Source organism: Pavona decussata, unplaced genomic scaffold, assembly GCF_977016875.1.
Source record: "Pavona decussata unplaced genomic scaffold, jaPavDecu1.1 SCAFFOLD_254, whole genome shotgun sequence".
Taxonomy (NCBI): Eukaryota; Metazoa; Cnidaria; class Anthozoa; order Scleractinia; family Agariciidae; genus Pavona; species Pavona decussata.
The window spans coordinates 5,672,642-5,697,687 of NW_028145657.1; the positions used below are offsets into that span (position 1 = coordinate 5,672,642).

The following is a 25,046-nucleotide window of genomic DNA, read 5'->3' on the forward strand; positions in this document are numbered from 1 at the left end:
TAATAGGAGAGAAGGAAGGTCTGATAGAGTGCAGCTTCACTGAAACACCGTCTGTTGAAGACCTGTCTGAAGATCAACGAGAGTTTCGTAGGATCAGTTTAGATTGTCTACTGTGTTGTCCGGCCTCAGGTAGACAAGATATCTTCTCGGAATTTGTTCATTGTGTGAACAGTGTTTTAGTGATAGATCAAGACCAGCTGCCCCTTGTTGCCAGAGAACACGCATTGAAATTTTCCAATTTACCTGAACGAAGTTATTTATTTTTCAGTACACTTTCTAGCCGCAGAGTGCTGGTAGATGACAGTGTGTTGTCCTTACTGTCGCTCTTACTGCGCGATTTGGAAACTGTCCTTGTCACCTGTTATGGTGATACCACGGTTGAAGTAGAAAAGTGCCATGATCTGAAAGTAGCGGATTTTTTTCTAAAAAAAGAAGGCGGGCAAATGATCCTCTACTTAACTACCATTACGAAATTTTTTAGGAATGCCCATTTGCGGTGTATTGAACTACTCCGTGCACTCACATCAGCACCAGAGTCCCCTCCTCAGAAGCCTGTTGATCACGTGCAGAATCGGAAGAATAGCAATGAGACTGAGAGCACGTCTGGCCGGACAGAGAACCATTCTCTGTCATTTGTCAGAGAGATAAGCCTAAACAGCCCAACAAGTGAGGAGCTTACGGTTGTAAATAACGCATTGCCTTTTGTAAATGGACCTCGCGACATAAACATTTCTAATGTGTGGGAATCCTGCGAAGTTCAGCTGATAGAACGTTTGGTCTCACGCATCCCCTTCACTAACAATCTTTATGGATTACGTCTTAGCTTTATTAATTTAACAGCCAAGTCCGCCACTGACATTTTCAATCATTTTCACCAGGCCCATAATGTTCATGAACTCGACTTGTCACAAAATAATTTGCACGGCACTCTTAGTGATTTGGCTGAGAACCTTCACCTTTTACCACAACTTACCAAACTCAACTTGTCACATAATAATTTGCACAGTACTGTCATTGATTTGGCTGAGAATCTTCACCATTTACCACAACTTACCCAACTCAGCTTCCAATGTGTTAATATGGGAGATAAAGAGTGTCGGCTACTTGCCGAGTCTCTTAAATTTGTCCGGAAGTTACAAGTGCTGAATTTATCATGGAACCCGCTGGGTCAGGGGATCACTGAGCTTGCCAAACACCTGTTCAACGTGCCTCATCTGACTGAGCTGAACCTGAGGCATACACAGATAGGTGAAAAGGAAGTCACAGCTGTTGCCCGTAGTTTACAAAGTATTTCAAAGTTGAAGAATCTTGATTTATCATCCAACCCGCTGGGTCAGGGGATCACTGAGCTTGCCACACACTTGCCCAGCGCGCCTCATCTGACTGAGCTGTACCTGAATGATACACAGATGGGTGAAAAGGAAGTCACAGCTGTTGCCCGTGCACTAAAGGATCTGCCGGAGCTGAGGAGGCTTTCCCTATCCTACAATCCACTGGGCCGAGGAGTAAGTGAACTGACCCAGCATCTCAGTAGTATTCCTCAGCTGGGGGAACTGTGGCTGATGGGTGTTAAGATGACAAAGAAAGAAGCCAGTGAGCTGTGTGCAGCAGTGCAGGGAAAGATGTTCGGCTTGTTGACAGATTACCATGTAAGTTTTTTACTTTCATTGTATTTTGTATTTACTCTTTGTATATTTTACCTTTTAATACTTAAAAAATTCTCCGTTAGCTTGTTTCAAGAAATTAATACCGCACAGGAGAAACTTTAGTTGAATTGTTAGAAAGATTTTAACTTATGCATTACTTTACAAAATATTTTGCAAAATATTTTGAAAACGGTCTCAGGAGATTTCAAGGGGAGGATACACTATAGGGAGTTTTTTTTAAAATTAGTTTTGTTTAAGAAATCGTGTTACTTTAATCTAACGAGGTAAAGTGAACTATTTAAGCCTTGCATCTGTGGTACGTGATACACTGCATATGCAAATATAAAATAAGTTCAATGATTCTCTCATCCTTTGAATTATTACTACGAAGGATTGAGTCTCATTCGTGCTAGATCGTGTAAGACGAAAATGTTGTTTACGGTTCCTTTTCTGTATTCTTTTAAATCATTCATGTTATTGTTTTGTCAAAATTTCTACCGTGAATGGCGCCGATACCGTTACTTAAACTAATTTTCATGTGACGATCACACAATAACCTTTATTACGTATCTTTAGAAAGTGCATACTTCTGTCAGTGTATTTGTAATACAGTGAAACCTGTATTAAGCTGACACCCTCAGAACCCTCGCTAGTGTCCGTTTAACACAGGTTTCACTACACCACAAAAAGTTTACCGGCTACTGATCTGTGGTTGTTTTAGCAGGGTTCCTCTGTGTTTAATTTCGCAAAATCCATGGAAGTATATTATGTGAAGTTTATTTTCGCCTTTTTTGAGTATCGTGCCAATCACGACGTAAAATTGGCTATAGTTGTACCTCAGTTCACTGAATTGTCCATTGGAAGATTAGAATCACCAGTGCATCTTATAGAGATGTTTCCCGTTTACAAACGTTCTCCTTGTTAATGAAACAAGTCGACCATCAAAATGAAAGAACCCTTTGTTTCAGCAGCCAATAGACCTCTGTGTGGCACATTAAATAGTGACGTATCAGCGCGAAATATCACTATTTTATGAAATTTGGTTTTCTTTCGCTGTGATTGTTTTGGTAAAGTTTTGTGTGGGGTATTGTGAACAGGTTTGCCCTTTTGTTGTGTTTTGTTTTTGAATTTACTCACTAAAACTGGGAAAACATTTAAAACTAAGAAAACCACCAAAATGTATAGTGACTTACATGCATGTGTGCTGAAATATTTATTAATCAAATTGTCGTTATTTTAAACAAAGATTGAGTATTTAGGTAGTCGGTCTCTGTTGTGTCAGTATAATATAAATAAATATCTGACGGGTAGAATTAATAGTAAATCATATACGAAAAAATATTTTTTGATTTATAATAATCACTACCGATTCAAATCGACTTGATGATGGAAACCACTGTGTAACTTGTGCATTTTACTGGTTTGCAGTTTAGCTCATCGTGTAAACAACGCTGCGAAAAGCCGAGTATGCGACTTTCGATTTGTGCTACGCAATAGGTTACAAGGTTGCTTATTCTTTCCTATTTGAGATTAGAAATAGGATACAAAACCAACAGAGCTGTGAAGATATTGATGACCGATCTATTGCGAATTACCTGAATGGAAACATTTTTGCTCAGTCTTCAGCATACAACAGTGAAGCGCTCTTGCTCCCTAAAACTGATATAGCACTGATGTGAACGGAGAAGGATGACATTAAATGTTTTATCTCTATTTCAATAAAGAAACATCGCTTTAAGTGTAAATAATTTTCTCAACCGTTTTTGAAATGAAATGTTCGTGGGGTGCCTTCGCTCTTGGGAAGTCAAAATAAAGACTCGATTGTGGATAGTAAAAGGTGGATGGTAAAACGTGATAAAAAGTCAATGGAAAAGAATTTCTTTAAATTCTTAGAGATTATTTTCGAGGCTCGACTGCCTCGTTTCTGTGTACATACATGTAAAGCATTTCTCGACTGATGTATCGATCAAACATGTGTCCGGGACCCGTTTATTCTGAGAAACCGGTTAATACGGACGCCAAGGGACATGCAAAAGTTTCCGTAAAACCCCAGTTCCACCTTACCCTTTTACTCTCGTATTTCATCTTGTACATGAAAAGAAAATAGAACCGAAAAGGAGGAGCGTTTTTGGAACTTTAACTTTTTTTGGACAATTAGTACAACATTTATCAGCTCTCAGTTTATAGCGGTTATCAACTCAGAGAACACACAACCCACCGTTTTAGGATTTCAAGGCAACAGAGCCAACAATTCTTTTAGTTTTAAAAACGTTTGAATTTCGCTGCATAAGTATTTTGCAAGCTAAGCGATGTATGAAATACTTTTAGGAGGCTCTCCATGAAGCTGCTGAATGTAGTGGCAAACGTTTTATTTTGTTGAATGGAAAATCTATTTAAAACCGTAACTGGGTTTTAATAACGCCGTTTGATAAAATGTACGACGCATTCATATTGTCGATTTTGAGCGCTATTGGTTTCACAAACTCGTTATCATTTTGTATCTTTTCTGACAAAGATACCTGTCGGCTTCTGTGCCGGATCAAGTTATGTTTTTCTCCCCAACGTTTATCATTACAATTGACGTTTGTTGTGCTTGTAATGTTTTATTTCAAGTTATCAAGAAACGTTTTTCGATCTTTTGTAAGTCTTAAAAACTATAATGGCCTTGTCTTAGGATCTCTTTCTTTGGTACATGTTACTAGCTGGAGTACAAATTGTTATTAATAATTAAAGCAGCGGTTTCTTTTGTATGATTAAAAAAAGACGACTGAGTGAAGTATGTATAAATACGTGAAAATTTCGCCAATTTTGTTTGTTTTGGTCACTCCCCAATAGCCTGTTGAAACATCATTCCAAAAATAACTTGGGGAGCATTTCGGGTTAGGGAGCAAAAAATTGGAGATTATTTCGAGGTCAATTTGAGGATCAGTTTGGGGGTAGGGGTCATTTCAGGCGCGGTACATATCAACATGGACTTATTAAATCTGACCTGTCAGAAAGGTTTGCGTACTCTGCAAGTGTAGAAAAACATTTTACTGTCTAATTTGCGAAATACTTCTCATTCAGGAACTTAATATAGAAGGAAACTCATTAGTGCAAGATTAGGTATTTCATATAAAATTCACTGACGCCATGTAGGAATGTTTGAAAATCTTTCATCAAATTCACCTTCCAATGTTAATTACATTTAGCCTTGAAAATGATGTTGCGTGAAACATCGAAACGTCACCCACGCTCACTGTGGTATTCCTCTTTGAAATGTACTATTTTTTTCCCGACAAAAATAAGTTTTTTTTTTTCCCGAAGGCGAAAGTAGTGACGAGAGAAGTGAATGTAGCAGTACCTCTCTAAATAAATCATACCTTTGTACATTAACAGATAGATGACAATAGTGCACCCTAATTTCAATATTTCGCCATTGCCGTTATCTTAAATCTTGGAAAAGATTTACCAAATATTAATCGTCCCATTTATGCAGTCGCCTTTCGTGTTACGACCTTTATTGATTTACAGTTTGTTCTTATTCAGTGGCGTTATCTGATAGACCCAGCTTAACAATCGTGCAAGTAACTTTTCTTGATCTCTCATTTGTTGCTTTTTTTTTTCTCCATCAGACCTGGGATGAGGATACTGGGGAAAACCGACTGAGGACAGAGACTGAATTGAAAGAGCACATAGGGTTTCGTGGCAAGCGGAGTATTGAATACGCTGAAGACACTGAAGAAACTGGATGAAACATAACTCAAGGAGAATCAGCCGCACAGTTTGGACAGGTAACCAAGAGACCAGAAGCTCACTGAATTCTCTAAAGCCACAAAACTACAGTACAAGTAATTGAGACCCCGTAGGCACTGGGCGGACTAAAGTTGTTTTGCTCTATTGAAAATCATGGCAAAATTCAACTCTAATTTTTGTTTTGGTTAACGCATCTGCTTTAAAAAACACAAACTGATTCAAAGTGCAAACATCAATTAAAATGCGCTCAAACGTCATTAATTTCGTGGAAAAGTAAATAAACATTGGTGTTTCTGTTGTGTTCTGACATTTGATTTAAAGGTGTCGTGTTTTGAAGTAGGACGACGGAGCTTTTGAAGTAAAGTAAGGTTGAACAAAGTATGGAAAAAATTAAAAATGTCGTCGGGACTTGTGAAACGCGCTCAGTGAAGAAAAAGTTACGAAGTTATTGCCATGAAGATTCGCCCAGTTGCGTGCGGGCCGATACTTGGTGCATTAGGTGCAGGTTATTTGAGCTACACAACTGACCATACCCTTGTCAAAAGTCAAACCTATATTAAGTGGCTTCTCGCTATTGTGAAAAGTCTCGTTCAATCATGCCCGTCCATCGAGCATAGATTTACAACTTGTGTCCCTGTCTAATTATGAACGCCTTGGGGACCTAAAATAAGTTTTATATGAAGAAGAGAGTGGTGGGACCAACAAAACAGTCCATGGTAACTAATCTGAAGTGTGCGAAAGATGACCCTATTACTTAAGGCCTGTTTAAATGGCTTCAACATTTGCTTCAACATTCGCTCAACCTGTAAACATCTCGTTCAACGTTGTTAATAGTTTTGAAAAATGCTGAAATCGTGTTGAAACAAATTTAAATTGGTTTTAGTTTTCACTCAACACCGCTTCAACATTGGACTTTTTTCTTCAAAACGTTGGATGATGTTGAAGTTGTTTGCACAATTCGTTTAGCATTTGTCGCATTAACACAGGCACAGGCTTAAAAATAAATTTCCAAGTTCTCGCAAAAAAATTGTTCAAAATTTTAGGCGGATTGTTGGTCCGATGTCAGTTGAAACCGTTTGAACGGCCTCTCAAAAAGATTTCTTGAATTCTCAACATTTGCCAGTTGAACGAATGTTGGTGAAACGTTGAAATCGTTTAAACAGGCCTTCAAGCTATGCAAGGTTGGCGGATATTCAGTCATAACTTTTGTCCGAAAACACTCTTCTGCTTACCCAAACTCCACGCGGACTTACATCACAATGTTCAGACTAACATTTGTTTTTCTGTTCGTTGTTGAAAATAAAACCTCAGTGAAAATACAGTTGCCGTTCTATTGCACAACTTTAGTCCTTCCAGAAAATTTCAGCTGATTGGCTGATAACTGATTTGTTCTTTTTCTTACTGATCAAATAGTGTTCCTGTGTTATTGAACAGGGTACCCACTTAGAAGTGTGGTCAGTCATGTAGCTGAAAGCTTTGTTTGTATCACGTGGCCTGAATTTTACCGAGAGCTTAAAGGGGAAGTATCACGAAAATTTCCTGTCATTTCAAAACCCAAAAATGTTTGACTGTCAGCAGAGACAACAAAATAATTGTCAAGTTTGTTAAAAATTATCACCCCAGCACAATATAACTGTCGATTAGTGCCTCTGGCCAGAGACAGGGTAGGCCGGTTTCGATTGAAACTTGAAAAATATTAGGCTAATGTTTTTCAAGTTCTCGCATTTTTGTTTCCAAAATGTGCTAGAACAGATCACAAGTTGTTTCTTTCAAGAATTGAGTTGATTTCGTTCCTCTCGTCATTCTAGAATTATTTGGCAGGTGATTGAAGGTCTTATTTCATCATTTTTAACAAAAAATATAAAAAACCCCATGATACTTCCCCTTTAAGCAGCGACGACGGCAACGCCAACGAAAACGCCCCCTGAAAATATAAGTTGATTTCATTTGTGCTACTTCGTGATTATTTTATCGCGTTTAACTTCTTCAGAAACGGCGAAGTATCCAGGAACCAAATTGGTAGGAGTGCCGTTCAAGTTAAAAAAGAGAATAAAAAATTCACCGTCGAGTGTTCACGTTCTCCACAAAACCTTGGATTTGTTCATTTCACGTTGTTGTTTTGCAAAGAATGGCAAAGAAATGTGCCAAAATTTAAAACGCACGTGCAGAGCGATTGTTTTTGCTCATTAAACCTTTTGTTTTACGGCGTTGTCGTTGTCGTCGCCGTCGTCTCTTTTGTGCTTAAACAGATTGTCAGTATGGTTACTTTTTACATCTCAGCTTGGTGAACCGTGCTTGCCGCAAAATATCGTTTAGTCGAACCTCCCGAACTCGAATTCTCGCCATGCCGCCTGATTTTTATGTGCATTTAAACGGGCGTGAATTGTGCGTAATTCAAACTTGACGAAACGTATGGACGAGATATGTCTGCTAAAAAAGTTGAACCAGGTTTAACTTTTTCCACAGATGTAAGCTGCCCATATGTTTTTTTTTTCTCTCGATTTGTTTACACACGTACATTCACGCGCGTTAAGGCATGTAAAATTACTCGACAGTGGGAATCGACCTTCATCGATTTTCACCTGACGGTTGTAGTTATCAAGATTCTACTTCAAAAGAAATTGTAAATCGCTCCATAAATGTCATCCTTAGTTTTTGCTGATCCAGACAATAGTCAGCCCAGAACACATGTTCAAATTGATGAAGAAGTTAGCGATTTTGTGTGTAATTTTTTGGACAGTGTTTTTGTTGTGCTCGAGCTCGCGATGAAGATTTTAAGTGTAAACTGGCGGCGATCTCAGTGCGATTTGGACGCGATATGTCACCGAGATATCACAGAGTTGGAAACCTCATGGAGCTGTGAGCAATTTTACGAAAATTGCAGCGAATCGCAGGAAACATTGCAGTTGAGTCGAGCCCAAATTTCACTGAAATCGCTGCTAGTCAGTTACGACTCAAGCGCAACAATAGTACAGGACAAATTTGTACCAAAAAGCAACCATGTAAAGCAAAGTGTGGGAAAGTGTTTAGGGCCGACAGCACTCAACAAGGGAGAACCAGAAAACATTTTTACGAAATATCGTGTAGTTTGCGAGTCTATAGGATTTCGATAAACATTTTAAAATGAAGAGTTAAGCCTGGTTTACACGTACGACGCAAGCATAAGCACAAGCATAAGCACAAGAAACCTACGTGTAAACCGGTGGGACGCAAGCATAAGCGCCTTGTGCTTGCGCTTGTGCTTATGCTTGCGTCGTTCCGGTTTACACGTACGACTCAACGACGCAAGCATAAGCACAAGCACAAGAGAATGGAACGATTTCCATTCTCTTGTGCTTGTGCTTATGCTTGCGTCGTTGCGTTGTAAATGTAAACCGGGACGACGCAAGCATAAGCACAAAAGCAAGGAAAGGAAACTGAAAAACAGTGACAAGTTTTCAGCGTGCAATCTAGTTACTCATGCGTTGCCATTTTCCGCCATGTTGGAATCAAATCTCGCGCCAAAAGGCAGCCCGGCTGCGCGATTGCGCCAAATTTGTTTGCTTCTGCGCTTGCGTGTGTCACGTTATGCTTATGCTTATCGCACGTGTAAACATCCTTGTGCTTGTGCTTGTGCTTATTCTTATGCTTGCGTCGTACGTGTAAACCAGGCTTTAGTGCTAACCATGCTTCGAGCAACTGGGCCCAGAATTCAGAACAAGTCAACGAAAACGTTAGAAAACAGTAGTTTTGATGAGCAAAATAATAGGCCATAATTGTTGGTCCACATTAGAATAATTAGATGCCGTGAGTTCGCATCCCGAAGCAACAGTACAAAATATAAATAGACTTTATGTATATAATTAGGATACCCAATAATGACGAAAACTTGGGATTTGTAGTGAAAATATCTCAGGCTAGAAGTGAAGCCGATAGTGCAGCGATATTATTTATTGTACATTAATCATGCACGTTTTGCTTTGATACAAATCATTAATACAAGTGTATAGTTTCATTGTGTTGTTTTCAAATAATTCTCAAACTCATTAATAATTCATGAAGATATCACTACCGTGAAGGAGGTTTGGAACTGTGATCTTAATTATCATAAAATTTTGTGACCTTTTGCTTCGAATTTCTCCAAGAATTATCAATAGTTTGAGAAGCTATATCAAACACTCGAAAGAGTGTTTCCTCCTATTTCCAAAAACCTCGAAGTTGGTTAAATTTTGTGAACTTATGCTTCGAATGTCTCCAAGAATTATCAATAGTTTGAGAAGCTATATCAAACACTCGAAAGAGTGTTTCCTCCTATTTCCAAAAACCTCCAAGTTGGTTAAAAAAACTCGGCTGCGCCTCGTTTTTCCAACCTACTTCTCGGTGTTTGGAAATCGGAGGAAACACTCTTCCTCGTGTTTGATATATTACATCAATATTGATGACTGTTTTGTTTACTTGTTGATTAGTCACGTTACAAAAGCAAAATATAACGTTATAGTTTTCTTCTTCTCAAACATTCAGCCATCTTTAGCCCATTCTTCAGTTTTAAGTTTTGCAGAGTAGCTTTCAATGAATTCTTACTCTTACGGAGAAATATCGTTTAAAATGTTTGCATCTGACGCGATTCTTACAACCTTAGACTCTCTTACGCGGACCAATTTTTCTTGCAACAAAACGCTGACGAGCATTTTGCAAGGCAAAGTCATCGAATGTATGTCGCTCAATTCAACTTAGTTTGCTATGTTTATGAAACGACCAACCTGCTTTAATACTCGGCATTTGGCAACTTAATATTGTCGCGACGCCAATTCTCATTGAGAGCTGTAGGAAAAGTAGACTAGTCTTGGTCGTTTCCCAACACTGCGGGTTAGGTTTCATCAACTAACAACTATTGCAGCCGGTTCGTCTTACAATGCCCTTGTCGTTGTGGTCGTGGAGTTGTAAGTTGTAAGTTTCCTCGCGTCAGTTGTTTTCGTGAGGGCGCCGGTTAAACAGCGAATGTCTTCACTGAACACAACTAAAAGTGAGTTTATAGCAGCTTGCTGATTTGATCGTTTGCTTTTTACATAAGGTTGTATCCTAACATGAGAACATACGTGGGGAATGTGATTACCGATATTATAAATCATTAGTATTTCTAACAAGTGCAAGAGAGGGGGGAGGGGGAGTAAGATTATCTAAAGGTCTGCAATTATTGGTTGAACTGAGTACGGTATAGTAACAGAAAATATTTGTTAAAGAATTACAGTCCCGTCAAGACTCCTATGATGGAGAGAAGAAACAAAATTGTTTTTCGGTTGCACCCGTCGGTATCAGTTATAGCCGCCATGCGAGAAAATGCGCTCCTTTATGAAACACAGCCTTCTTTGATCAAGTTCATAAGGTCACGTGTAGTGTAGTAACATCATTGATTGGCTCGTAATTAATTCCAGTTTGCTGCAGTCGGGCATCTGTAAGTTACCATCCAAACTGCCAGGAAAAGGGTTCTCACGAGACATGAATTTGGGGAGCGAGGAGCGGCAAGCGAAGCGAACCGCGAGAGGATTGGAGCGGGAGTAATCCTCTCACGGTTTAGTTCGCTCGCTGCTAGAGGCTGATTTTATACAGAGCTTGCTCGCAAGCCAACTTTGGGCTAATCGTTATCAACTGGCAATTTGACATACGAGAATGCGTATAAACTGCCAATGTTATTGCACCAGCTGCAGCTACAGCCATCAGCGATCTAATGGAATTTTAAAAGTAAATACAAAGTACTCCAGACGTTATTATATGCGCGGAAAGGTGACTTGGGGCCTGGGAAGAGACTTGAGGACAAAGCGTGATTTTCAGACCTTCAGTGGTCGCACGCTATTTTATCCTTCACAAGAGAAATTAAAAGTGAGGGACAGATAACTATCTGACAATAAACAAAAACGACATGGTACAATGTAAAGCTATCTATGAGGAGGCAAACTAGGTGGTTTTTCTGTTTGTTGTATGAAGTAGCTATTCAGTCAAGCCTCTGCTATCGGCCACCTCGCCATAACAGCCACTTTTTTGTTTGCCCCGGCCGACGCTCTATACATGTGTTCTTATTTTAACCCCCCTATAACGGCCACCTCGCCATAACAGCCATTTTTTGTTTGCCCCGGCCGACGCTCTATACATGTTTTCTTATTTTAATCCCCCTATAACGGCCACCTCGCCATAACAGCCATTTTTTGTTTGCCCCGGCCGACGCTCTATACATGTTTTCTTATTTTAATCCCCCTATAACGGCCACCTCGCCATAACAGCCATTTTTTGTTTGCCCCGGCCGACGTTCTATACATGTGTTCTTATTTTTATCCCCTATAACGGCCGTCGCTCAATAACGACAACACCAGCCAACAAAACGGGTCGTAAGTGACAAAATGTGACTAATTTAAAACTGTAATACAGGGGTTCGCAGTATGGTTAGAGCTAAACGCATCCAAGTTTTAATCATTGTTTCGTGTGTCAGAACACTGGAGGCTGAGAACGTAAGAAATTTTTATGCCGGGAGCCTCCGCTCCCAAACTCAGTATCAGGCCTGCCTGGAAGGGGGGGGGGGGGGAGGGGGGGAGGGGGCAGAAAGGGAAGGGGGGCAGGAGGCAGCAGAAAGGGAAGAAAGGCTTTTCGTGCCCTTTCCCCCGTTTCATTCCGATAAGCCTGATCTCTGCTATGTAGCTGCGTTCCGCCATAGAGAAAACATGTAAATTCTAGTAAGCAGAAGAACAACAGACAGTGATGAAGGAAGGACACGACCAGTTGTGCTTATTGGAGACGAGAAAAAGAAAAGGCAAAACATACAAGAAATAACATAGTAACGAAGCAAAGGAATTAAAAGAGAAAAGAAAAAATGAAAAACAACATATATCTCCAGGTTGAAAAAGGTACCCCTTTCCCGACGGGGAACACATATCCGTTTGTTTTTTTCATTCATTCCAGGAGCCCATTAATGGGCTCCTGTTCATCAGCTTAGAAACAAAAGTATGACGTCATATCTGGCCCACAGGATACCCACATCATTATACATTGCAAGCAACTGGGCCATTTATGACTCTTGTTGTTAATTTTCACCAAGGCAGCGGTTCATTTGAGTAGATATCTGCTTGGAATGACTTAATCGCCTCAGAAATTCTGATTTAGGTTGCCAAAATCTTGTAAAATTGGAAAAATAAGTCCTTCCGTTTTCGTAAAGGTAAATATGTTGTCAGTGCTAAAAAGCGAAATGAAGTCAGCTATAGCCTCAGCTGTAGCCTGGGTGCGACAGCTCGCAAATTCGGGGATTTCCTTCCCGAAAACTTTTTGGAACTTAAAATTTTCAGCTTATAAGCTTTGATGATTTAGAACATCCTTCGAACAGACATAAAAACTGGACATTGACCTTCAATTGCGTAGCAGACACTCTTCCTCGCAGACACTCTTTTGACTCGTCACGTAATCTTTCCTCTCTCGTTCTCTTTGGGGAGAAAAGATTGCGTGACGAACCAAAGGAGCATCTGCGAGGGAGGCTTTCAATTGCGTGATATTCTTTTGCGTGACTTCAATTTCCATTTATATTTTCGTGACCGGTGTGCTTGATTTAGCACGTGAGCAAGCTCTCTTCTTTGGTAAGAGATTTTCCATGCAGGTCAGCTTTAAACCGTCGGTGCCGCAGATATCCAATATAAACGTTGTTCAATGCAAATTTGCAGATCGAGGAAAACTCATCAAGGCTGTCAAAATGAGTCGCCTGAGGTGATAGTAGGAGACACCAAATGTTTTACCATATTTGGTTGTCACACGATTGACGTAGTAAGCATTCTTTAGCAGGAAGAATCGAAGAAGCAGGAAGTCAAAGCTTATCGGTTTGTGAGCTTCCATTCCTTTATTCTGCATTGATGTAAGTTTGAAAGCTTCTGCTCTGTTTTGTAAGAGAAACCTCTCATTTTTCACTGTTTATGTCGACAGCTGTACAAGACTGAATCTCAACGAATTCGAAACCAACGATGTTCTAACTCAGTCTAACTGCAAAGCGAGGTATGAATAAGCTGGTGAAAGCTAAAGTTATCTGAACTTTAGCTAATAATGCATTCATCATTTCAACGCACTTGCTTGGGAAAGAATCAAAGTTATTATCGGTACTAATTAAGGAAAAAAGTAATCTGTAAGCTGGGAGGTTTTACCAGCAATGAAGTTAAATTAAACCAAGTAATAAGCTTACAATTTCAACCAGCCGTCGGCTCCAAATCTGAGATGCACTATAGCTAAGTACCTGCTAGTACTCAACATCCATCGGCCGATCTACTTTCGATTTCAAACGTTTATAGAGCAGTACTCTTCAATTCTTATTCTTCTCGTCTTCATTCCTGATGTCAGGGGAGACTGTTAGTGGTTGCAAAGTAGGCGAAATCTAGCTCTTATTTAATTAACCGTAAGTTTCTGAGCCGTGGATACTATAATCTTACCATAAATCCCGACGGGGGTGGGGAAGGGGTGTACTCTTTGGAACTTTTGGACCCAGTTTAAGATCAAAATATTTAATTTTCTAGTTCCTTTTTTTATATGTGGGATCTGTTTCCCAAAGGTCCAGAACTTACTGGCTCTGAGAAGTGTCTCAAGTGATTAATGTTGCTCAACAGAAGTCGATTTTTATTAGCTGTGAATGCTAGATTTTAATTAAAAGTGTTAATATATAAATTCTATGAAAACATTGAACAACTTTGCACTTGAAAACTACCATGCCAGGTATCGGTAAAAGGAATTAATGTCATTATTCCACACATCCTGAGTATTGGAATGGCATGTAGCTGGATAACAGTCCTTTATAATTTTAAGACAAAGTAAACAGACAACAAGATGGCAGAATCAGGGCGGGCACACATCCCTATGGCAGTTTAATTTGACTTTGGGCTATACACACCAAACAAACTATAAGCCTCTGTGATTTACCTCCCCAATATCATAAAGTAGGAAAAGTGTATTGGTAGAGCCTTTCTTATGTCTCCAGCATCATACAGGCTAGATTGGACCTGATAAAGGCAAAGGTATAATTAAGATGGCACTTGATACGAGCAATACCAGGAGCTTAATCAAACCACAAGGAGTGATCCCCAGTTTAATAACTTACATAAAAATCCTCCTCCAAAGGGAAAGGGAGAGTGGCTGGGTAAACTACATGTAAATTGTTGCTAGACCCCTACTTCATGTTTGTGTTCATACAAATATGGCCAGGATAATGCTCTGGGATAGTGTTCCACATCTTTTATAGTAATGTAGTGTCTTAAAGTTCAAGCATGTGAGTAGGTAAAATTGTACTATGAACTAAATACAAGTACAACACGGAAAACTACCAGTAATCTACATCTGTCTTCAAGTTCCAGCTGAAAGCCCTCCTCTTTGATAAACTGCAGAACATAAATTTATGACGTTAATAACATCCGTACATGGCTCATAATCTGCCCTCTGTACCGCTGCCCTAGCACCCACTCTGTCTGTTCTTGTTGGACCTTACCCCTTCGCTGCATACGCGCTCATTATTTACCCACCACTGTGTTTAATTTATTTTATTGTCAAACTTGCTTCTGTTTGTATTTTTGTCTTCTCCTTAATATATATAAATAATATGCTGTTCGCTTCTGTAGATCGTTGTATTTTGTATGCCTGTCTATGCCTGTATCTACTCTGTTTTCTGTTACGTCCACTGACCTTTGGAGGTCGACCCTTGTAAGGGACCTTGTGTATACCTGCCAACTTTTTCTGAGATATAAGCATGAGATTGTTATCCTTGGAGTGCTGGGATTTGTTAAAGGTGACACGCTCATTTCCAAAGATTCTCGAAGAAGTCCGAAGTTGTCCGAAGATGTCCAAAAACGGAAACTTTCCCAGTCCCAGACTTAGGACGCGTATAAACGCGACCTCGCTCCCAGTGCTTTTCACCTTCAAAAATCAGAGATCCCGAGAAAGGTATTGTCATTACATGGTTTTCATTCCTTACATGGGTCTGGGTTAACAAATTTTTGGAAATTGTGTCAATCAAGACGGAAACAACTCACATTTTTCAAGGAGAAGAAATTCGCCCTCAAGCGTGAGCCGGTGTGAGATCGAAATTTTCAACCCGCAGACGTGAGAGTTGGCAGGTATATATACCTTGTGTCCTATTGTTGATTCTCCATGTGTTTTGTCCCCCAATCTATATAAATAAATAAATAAATAAATAAATTATTAATAATTAATTAATAAATAGATAAATAAATGAATGAATAAATAAATAAATATAGGCTGAGACATACATTTTAAATTCACTTCGTGGCTGAATGGATCTGACTGAGGTGGCTTTAGGGTAGAACTGTAAATAAGCATGTTGGATTCACTGACTTCGATAACTGGTGCTCCCACCACTGTTTAAAGGTGCATAAAACTCTTAGATCTTTTGCATTTAACACATGGCAATTGCATTCACAGGAGTATACTGTATTTGCATATGAGTTGACAACTTATTATTTTATTTGGCAATTATTGCAAAGGTGACTGACTGTATGAGCTGACGTTTTGACATCCGATGTCATTCTAGTGTTTAAGTCAGTACATTAGGTTTGAAAAATTATCCTTACTTTCTACGTCAGTGTTCAGTGTTACCGGGGTTCTACTGTATATTAATAGTAAATTATCATGCAATCGCTAAAGTCAAGGATCGATATTGACAGTGCCACCAGGCCAGGTGTATAATCAATTATTTTAAAATAATTTTAACTGCCATGCATGTACTGTTTTATCCCAAGTCATTGTTATGCAGCTACATGTAGCTATTGTCATCATTATCATCATTGTCATATCATCATTATTATCACCATTCTTGTGGTTCTCCCCCTCAGCCTGTGAGGAAATTACAACATTGCCATGCATATAATATTTTTATTATTGTTCTTAATTTTTGCCATCAAGTTATGCATTGTCTTGTCTTCCTGGTTTTTATGTCCATTTCTCGATCTACATTAATTAACTATTATCACAGGAAAGCATCTAATTTGCCAACATTAAGTCATACACTCTATACTTTCACTTAATCCATACTAGTAAGTTTGTTAAATTAGATAGCCTTCTGCAGTTGTAATTATGTTGTAATAATAATTTATTGGTTTGTGTTCTTTTTATTACCTCAGTTTACAGACATGTCAGAAACCAGCAAGAGCCCTGATACTAGTTCAAAAGATGAAAATGGCTCCCCACCTCAGCTGATTGCTGATTTACCCTCAATGAAAGATGTTCAAGCAACAACAAAATACCCAAATGACACGCATTTACCTGTTGATCTACTTTTACTGACTGTGAAGGATTGTGAGTTCCTAGCTTGTTATAAGCAGTTGCACAATCCTTTCAAATGGTATTTTGATGGCCTTGGGTATGTTTTCTTTGAGGATGTGGACGAGAGACAAAAGGAGAAAGTGACCATAGCATTAATGCGATGCTCTGAAGGTTCCAGTGGACCTGGCAGTTCTTTGATTACTGTGAAGAATGCCGCCACAGTGTTACGACCCAAAGCTGTCATTTCAGTTGGAATATGCAGTGGTCTGAATCCTGAGAGAACAAACTTGGGAGATGTTGTTGTTTCTGCAAAGTTAAGAGAACAATCAACTGGCATGAGAAGCTATGTGAGCAGACGCTTTCTTGATGTCATCAAGCATGCAGCTGATGGCTGGGTGCCACCTCTGAAGGACCCACTAGCTCGAGAAGTCAGAGTGCATTGCGATGGTGAATTCTTAAGTGGCCCAGAGCAAGTCTGTTCTGAATGGCGGCGCAAACAACTGGCAGATTCCCACCCTGATGCAACTGCCATAGAGATGGAAGGTGAAGGTGAGAACATGTTTAAAGAATTGACAAAGATGTTAAGGTAATCATCAAGTCATTATGAACAAGGATGGGAGAAAGAGAAAATCTTGAGACTGAGTCCAACAGGAATCAAACCCATGACCTTAACTTCCATTTGTTAGTCTAATGCGGTAACCATGTACTGAGTTTCAGGCACTTGTGGTGAGCTAGGTTGTTTACTTTTTGACTATCCCAACAAGTTAGGCTACTGCTAGCTTCATACATTACATTCTGTAAATGGATTGGATTTTTTTTTGTCATGTTTGTGACATGTTGAACATTACACATTTCTTGGTCTTTTGATCGTCTAGCTCAATATTCACTCTCTCTCTGTATTTATCACCATGTGAGGTGCTTTCAACATCACTCATCACAAGAGTATGTACACAGTACTGTAGCTCTGCATATGTCACATGTGAACCTAGTAAATGGCCCATGCTGCTATGAGTCAATCTCTCAGTAGCTCAGATGTAGAGCATTTGACTGGTATGCAAAAAGATACGAGTGTGATTCTTATTCTTTTAATGGTCTAGATTTGGAATATCATTGCAATCTAGAAATAGAAATACATCTGAATTTGAATAATCTTAGACAAAATGTCGGACATTAATTGTAGCATATGCCTCTGACTTCTCATTCACTTACAGGCATTTCTTGGCATTTTCAAAGTGAATCATTTTTTTTTCTGTTGCAGGTCTTTTCACAGCAGCATTTGATGTTCAGATTGAATGGCTTGTGGTGAAAGGGATATCAAATTATGCAGATGACAATGAGTCTATGACAGAGAAGTGGAGTTCTTTTGCCAGTGCTATGGCTGCTTCTGTTGTCACCAACATTTTAAGTGATCATAATGTTTTCAAGCAGTGGCCTCACTATCAAGGTACTGATTATACTGATTAACCCTTTAACACCTAATACCAACATTTAAACCTAGCTAAATGAAATTTAGGCAAAGTTTTGGACGGTGCCTACTTTTGTTACTGCACGTACGCTCTGTGCATCTTGAGATACTTGGGTTTCCCATGGGTGGTGCCAATAAATACAGGGATATTTTTGGGGTCTTGACAATCTGGGAGCCAGCAAGCCATGCAAGGCAGACGTGCGAGGCACTCAAGTTAGCCTAAAAAACACTCCGGTTAGGCTAAAAAGCATTCCAGTTAGCCTAAATAGCTCCCCGGTTAGCTTTAGTAATGGTTAGCATTTATGTTGGGGGTTTTTCATGCCTCATATGCCTCGCATGTTTTGTTGATGCCTAGCACGTCTGCCTCGCATGCCTCGCTGGCTCGCATATTGTCCACACTTTTTTTTGCGCGGTTTAAAACTATGCTGTGAAAGCAGAACTTAGCAAGTGCTCTTGGTATCCAAAAACAAAAATTGGGGGTATAACCATGCATTTTCTGAGATAATAAAGCTTTAATTTGAAAAAAAAATGCCATACATTGCTTTGTATTTTACTGCTTTATTGGATAATTTTTGCTTAATGATCTCTTAAAAAAAAGGCCCCGATATACCAAATTTTCTTTTTAGATTCCAGTAGTATGCTTTTCCCACATAGTCATAAACTGTACAAAAATACTTCTGTATTACTGGAGGCACGATCTTAAATTTTGAGCATGACAATGCTGGTCAGCAGGACTTCCTGTTGTGCGATGGACACAGGGGCAGCCCAGGAGTTCTAGCAGGGACACTCTGTGATGCTCACATGCAGTTGTTTTTGTGGCACTGCTCGTCCAAAAGTCATTTGCTTTTTGCTATTGCTTAGCTGCAGTTGTGGTGTCCTTTTTGCTGTGTTTTTTGGCTGTTCATCATCTTGTGTGATTGTGTCCTTAATTCTCATAACCACTCTGATTCTGATAAATATTGATGTCACAAGGAGAAATGTGATGCTGATCACTCTTGGGGTTTAAAGGATTTACAAAAGTACTGACCAAAATTTGAAAACAGAAGATAATCCAAAAGACATGATACATAGGATGTCTTAGCTTACAATGTTATATTGTTAGATAATCCAAGAGACATGATACATATAGGATGTCTTAGCTTACAATGTTTTATTGTTAGATAATCTAAGAGACATGATACATGCATAAAGGATGGGGTCTTGACAATCTGCAAGCCAGCGATCCAGTGAGCCATGTGAGGCAGACGTGCGAGGCACTCAGGTTAGCCTAAAAAACACTCTGGTTAGCCCAAAAAGCACACCGGTTAGCTTAAATAGCTCCCCGGTTAGCTTAACGGTTATATAGCATTTATGTTGGGGGTTGTTCATGCCTCGCATGTTTTGTTCATGCCTCGAACGTCTGCCTTGCATGCCTCGCACGTCTGCCTCGCTGGCTCGCATATTGTCCACACTTTATAGGATGTCTTGGCTGACAATGTTTTATTGTTAGGTAATCCAAGAGACATGATACATATAGGATGTCTTAGCTGACAATGTTTTATTGTTAGATAATCCAAGAGACATGATACACATAGGATGTCTTAGCTGACAATGTTTTATTGTTAGATAATCCAAGAGACATGATACACATAGGATGTCTTAGCTGACAATGTTTTATTGTTAGTTCAAAAGTAGCAGACCTCTCAATACCTCAAAACACTGAAAATCTGGAGACTGAGGTAAACCCAGGTGGAAATCTTATTAAGATCTTATTAAGATTCTTATTAAGTTTCTTAACAAGATCTTATCTTACTTCTTAGTTAAGATTCTTACAAGATTCTTACAAGATCTTGTAAGATTCTTACAAGATTCTTACAAGATTCTTGTAAGATTCTTACAAGATCTTGGTAAGATTACAGTAAGATCTTACAAGATCTTAGTAAAATCTGATAAGAATCTTAGTAAGGAACTTGCAGTTGATAGTCAAGATCTTACAAGACCTTGTAAGATTCTTACAGGTTTCTTACAAGATCTTGGTAAGATTCTTATTAAGTTTCTTAACAAGATCTTATCTTAGTTAAGATTCTTACAAGATTCTTACAAGATCTTGTAAGATTCTTACAAGATTCTTACAAGATTCTTGTAAGATTCTTGCAAGATCTTGGTAAGATTACAGTAAGATCTTACAAGATCTTAGCAAAATCTGATAAGAATCTTAGTAAGGAATTTAAAGTCGATAGTCAAGATATAATAATCAATCTCAAGCTTAAGACATCATAAGAGGTATTATAGGACACAAAATCAAGATTTGACCAACAGTTTATTAGAAGGTCTCACACCATAAAATTGTGAAATTACTATAACAAAGACTTCAAAAAACCGTTTATATGATCTATAGAAAACCTGTTATTTTATTTAATGATAATTTTTTGTCCCCTTTATTTACAGATCATGCAATAAACTGAACTGGAAACTGAGTTTTACTCAAAAATTAATAAGTGAACCCATTAAACTCAATTTGGTTTGATTGTGTCCCAGAAAATTTACACAGAGATCAAAGAGGCAGAGTCATTAGGGTACCACAATTTTGGGTCAAAATTCACTACCTTTAAAATACAAGCACTTCGTTGATTTTTGACTTCAAGAAATAAAGTGAATCTTGAGTAAGAAAAATGAGCTAAAATAAGTAAACTAACATAAAAAAATAAAAATAAACCCTTTTTTTTCTCACAAGGTCTGCATTTAACTCACAGATGCTCACTCAGTTCAACTGGCTCTAAACATGCACTTTCATAATTTGTGGTGGCTCAGAAAAATACCACGGATGCTTTCACTTTGCAAGTGTTGCTTGCCAGCTCCAACTTATAAAATTAATAAAATATAGAAAAATTAATCTTCTCCCACATTTCATTCAGCTGCACCTCCAGGGCTAGAGGGACCTGTACAGGAAAATAAGACAGTCATGTTAACTTATGTCCTGACCAGAGTACACAGTGTTATCTCATTCTCTTACTTCAGTTGACTCAGCATTCTCACAATGTTTTGTAGTAGCACATGCAGACAACTCAGCACTGGCTGCCTTGTTCATAGGAAACCCAAGTCTAAATTTACATGTGGCTTTGATGTAAAAAGAAAATTCCATGCTCAAATACAAAAAGATTATTATAATGATTATTTCATTGTTAACTGTACAGATGTATGTCTGGGCAGTGCAACTTACATTGTAGTTCTGCCTGCAGTGAAATAGGTCACTCTTTATAAGAAAACATGATTGCATTGATCAAAAGGATTGTTACTTAGTGTTCCCTTTATTTTGCTTGCTATTTTCAACTAATGAACTATGTTATCAAGTACTGATCAAATACTGTCATTATGCAAGTTACAAAATTTTATTTAGTATTATAGTTCCTGAGTAGAAGTAGCAGAAGTCACGATTTACAACAAAATTAAATCAGTTAAAATAGACTCCAACAGTCATAAATATAAGTGACTTTATTGAGCAGGATTTGGTGACTTGACTCTGAAGCTGGAGTCTTGAGTCTCGACCTTGACATTACAAAATGGAGTTGAAAATCTACAGTAAAACCGAAAATTGTGCACTTTAAGTCAGTTCTTCTGAGTGATCACAGTGACTGGCTAGGCTGTCATTAACTTTTTAGGCAATGTTGCAGTGAGCTTTTCACCCGTAACAATCTTGTTAGTTCCTGATCTGAGTAAAATGAGCCATACACTCCACGAAGATCATAAACTGATCTTCACGCCAAATCAAGATCGATCACTCACGTTTTCAGATTATACCAAGACTGTCATGATATTAACCCGGCTACAAATTACTCCATAAAAACGTTTTCAAAGGCTTTGTATAAAAACTAAATGGGGAATGACCACCTCAACAAACTTCAAGAAGCACATATGCATGCTCGTTGTCTGTAACGATCCATGTTGTTTGTAATTTGAGTGGATGATCACACATTTTCATGCAGTCTTTCACAAAATGATTGGTGTCCAAACTTACCTCTTTCTAAAAAGTGATTGTCCACAGTTTGCTGCTTGAAGCCATCATTTTTTAGCTTTAACAGAGGTAAAATCCAGAGGAAATGTGTGCTGAAAACTTGAATCGTGCCTAAAATGATCACAGGTATCCCAAGCTGTATGAGCGTTAAATAAAGACCTTTGTTTTGACCTTTGTAATTTGAGTGTCACGATGATCTGAGTGTTACGCAATGGCGTAAATTATAAGGGTTTGTATGGGAATTTACGAACGTGTTTTGGAATCGAAAGTAAATGGCATGAATTGAAAAAAGAAATGGCTTACCTTGTCTCCTCGGTATCTTGCCAGTGTTTTTGTGCCGTATTTTGGCCATTTCAGCGCGATTTAGTGGGTTTTAGGTTTGCTGATTTCCTCTCTATATATAATCTCCCCAAGGTAGGTTACTGCAGCGCGAGGCTCGGCAGATCTCCGAATAATAAAACAGCCGTTAATTCGCCCCAAAAGCTCCAATCGTCTCGAAATTCCACATAGAGCTCGCACCATAGCTCCTCTAACCACTCGCTTCCTTCATCGGACGAAAACGTCCGCGGAACGGGAATTTCACCCGGCAAAACTCAAGACGCTTTTCCATCACAGACCTTCGAAACATGCTTGATTCGTATGTTCCGTGCACCGACGGTTGGAAAATCGCCTTAGCAGCCAGGCCTCCAGGTTCAAATCACTTGCCCACCCGGTGGGACAGCGGCCAATTCTCGACCACAACAATAACACTCTCCCTCCGGGCCCTGCCAAGAGCGGATTGTCTCCATTGTGTTACATTCACCAATCGGAGTAAAGCAATATTTAAATAGAGGATTTTCTCGTCGTTTGAATTGAAAAGGGGAAAGCGGTTTAACATGCATACGTAAGGCGAACATCTCTATTGAAGATGCTTTCAAAACATCGCGACAGCAATCGAGGCGGCGAAAATTTCGACAAAGCGCCGAAACAAGTCAGAGCGTGCGGATATTCACCAGAGTGGAAGTTATGGTGAGTACTGTTTACATTTACGCCAGAGAGTAATAAAAATTATATTTATATTTAAGAAAACTGAGTTTATATTTATAATTAAGACAACTGACTGGGGGTATTGGCAAAGGCATAAACAATAACTGAGATCTAAGGCAGAAATTAATTCGCATCCGCACTATGTGTCACGAGTTTGAAATATCTGCGGCGACATTATTCTTTGTGTTAACCTGAGTATTAACTGTCTCATAGGGTACTTGGAAACTACGAACACGCACCTCTTGAAATAAATATTTATAATGAACTTCAGTGAAGGAAACCATTGGCCTATTAAATGCACATGCTTTACAAATCATTGATTGTATATTATATTACAGTAATTAAATTTAAATTGATGCCACTTGTTGTCATCATAGGCCCCTGTTATTTAAAGAATGGCGGATAAATTCATCCAGTGGGGGAGTTAGAACAGCGTTTGAATTTATGATGTGTGTTGTCAAAAGCTTTGTTCATACTTCTAATGTAATCTCTCGATAAACGCCAGAAGCTTTCCTTTCGCAAAATTTAGGTAACAACTTATCCGGGGTCCCAATAAAATTAGTGGAGGAGTTTAATCCCTTGCAAATTTCGACAAAATGAGTCAAGCTTCACCCATGATTTTGTGTTTCCATTGTCTATATGTGAGGTGACATAAATTTTGCATCCCTCTCTCCCTTAATTAAGCCCTCCGGTTAACTTATCGTTTGACTGTGTTGCTTACTTTGGGTGCCATCTGTACCCGTTTTTGCTTTTGGTTTGATGAATTTTTTCCTGTTCCTGCCACAAACACTGCATGTTTTCTGGGACATCTTTTTGCTGTACACCAGCGAACATTTCTAGGAGGTCTTCCTGGTCATCATGTACAACGTCAACGCATTCCTTCTTGAACTTCTCCCGCCAATATTGCTCTCGTTTTTCTGCGTTATACCGAGCTGTTTGTTCCATTTTCAACTGAAGTTGCACTTCTTCTTTGCTCATAAACCTTTTGTTGCACTTGGGATGAATGACTGGTTGGTTTTCTTTGCGTCTTTTTCGGTTTGCGCTTGTTAACCGAAGCCGAGCACAGTTGGCACAAATTCCCCCAGAACCACTCAGTACTAAACAATTGTGAGCAAACACTCGTTTGCTTTGATTTTCAACTGGGTACAATTCCTGCAGAATACCAGTCACGTGAGGTAAAGTAGTTAAAACACAATCATCATCGTCTTGAAAACCAAAGCAAAGGGAGGATTGATCAATATAGTTCATAGCAAGTAAAATTTGCTCTTCAATAGGTGTGTCTTTAAACATATTGTCAAATTTGAGGTTATTTTTTAGGTCCACAGTGCTACAATGGGACTTGGCTGTAAGTGAAACTTCATGTGGTTTGGTTTCCTTTACCAAAAGTTCAGTGGTCCCTCTTTGGCCGCAAAATTCCCAGTTTTCGTGGCGAATAAAACTAACTTGATCATGACGGTCAGTGATAGAATGCCAATTACCTGGAATCTGTAGGTTTTGCAACGACGTAATACAGCTGTAGGAGCTCCCATCTGTTGCAATACAGTCATCCTTTAGTACCTGAAGCCTTTTCCGTCTAAGGTTTAAATAAGCCCGTTGTCTACTTTTTCTGGACCCCCTTTGTACGACACAAACCTTTCCATCAAACGAATCGTTGATGATCCATCCTAACATCTGACGGGATAAAACTGTCTCAGAATTTTCTTTTTTCTCGTTCGAATGTACAAGGATATCGTTGACAAGGACGATTTCATCCGGTGCGTGTTCGTAGTTTCCAAGTACCCTATGAGACAGTTAATACTCAGGTTAACACAAAGAATAATGTCGCCGCAGATATTTCAAACTCGTGACACATAGTGCGGATGCGAATTAATTTCTGCCTTAGATCTCAGTTATTGTTTATGCCTTTGCCAATACCCCC

The 25,046-nt window shown here is 39.0% G+C and overlaps 1 protein-coding gene, 1 long non-coding RNA gene and 1 pseudogene across 3 annotated transcripts in view; 2 read left to right on the forward strand and 1 right to left on the reverse strand.

Moving 5' to 3' along the window:
* LOC146456780 (NLR family CARD domain-containing protein 4-like) overlaps positions 1-6,263 on the forward strand; it is an 81,185-nt pseudogene extending 74,922 nt beyond the window's left edge. Inside the window, exons 5-6 of the transcript XR_014858721.1 lie at positions 1,249-1,649; positions 5,261-6,263. The product of XR_014858721.1 is annotated as an NLR family CARD domain-containing protein 4-like (transcript). The remainder of the gene's footprint in view (positions 1-1,248; positions 1,650-5,260) is intronic.
* Positions 6,264-12,997: 6,734 nt separating this feature from the next.
* The window catches only part of LOC146456785 (NACHT, LRR and PYD domains-containing protein 14-like), a 31,454-nt gene continuing 19,405 nt past the window's right edge, over positions 12,998-25,046 (forward strand). The window contains exons 1-4 of the mRNA XM_085092763.1: positions 12,998-13,210; positions 13,314-13,382; positions 16,505-17,195; positions 17,905-18,090. Coding sequence (XP_084948889.1) covers positions 16,514-17,195; positions 17,905-18,090 — 868 coding nt within the window. The 5' untranslated portion in view covers positions 12,998-13,210; positions 13,314-13,382; positions 16,505-16,513. The remainder of the gene's footprint in view (positions 13,211-13,313; positions 13,383-16,504; positions 17,196-17,904; positions 18,091-25,046) is intronic.
* On the reverse strand, positions 20,392-22,222 carry LOC146456786 (uncharacterized). The gene is made up of 2 exons (XR_014858731.1): positions 22,106-22,222; positions 20,392-21,029 (listed from the first exon to the last, which is right to left on the reverse strand). It is a non-coding gene; the product is annotated as an uncharacterized LOC146456786 (long non-coding RNA).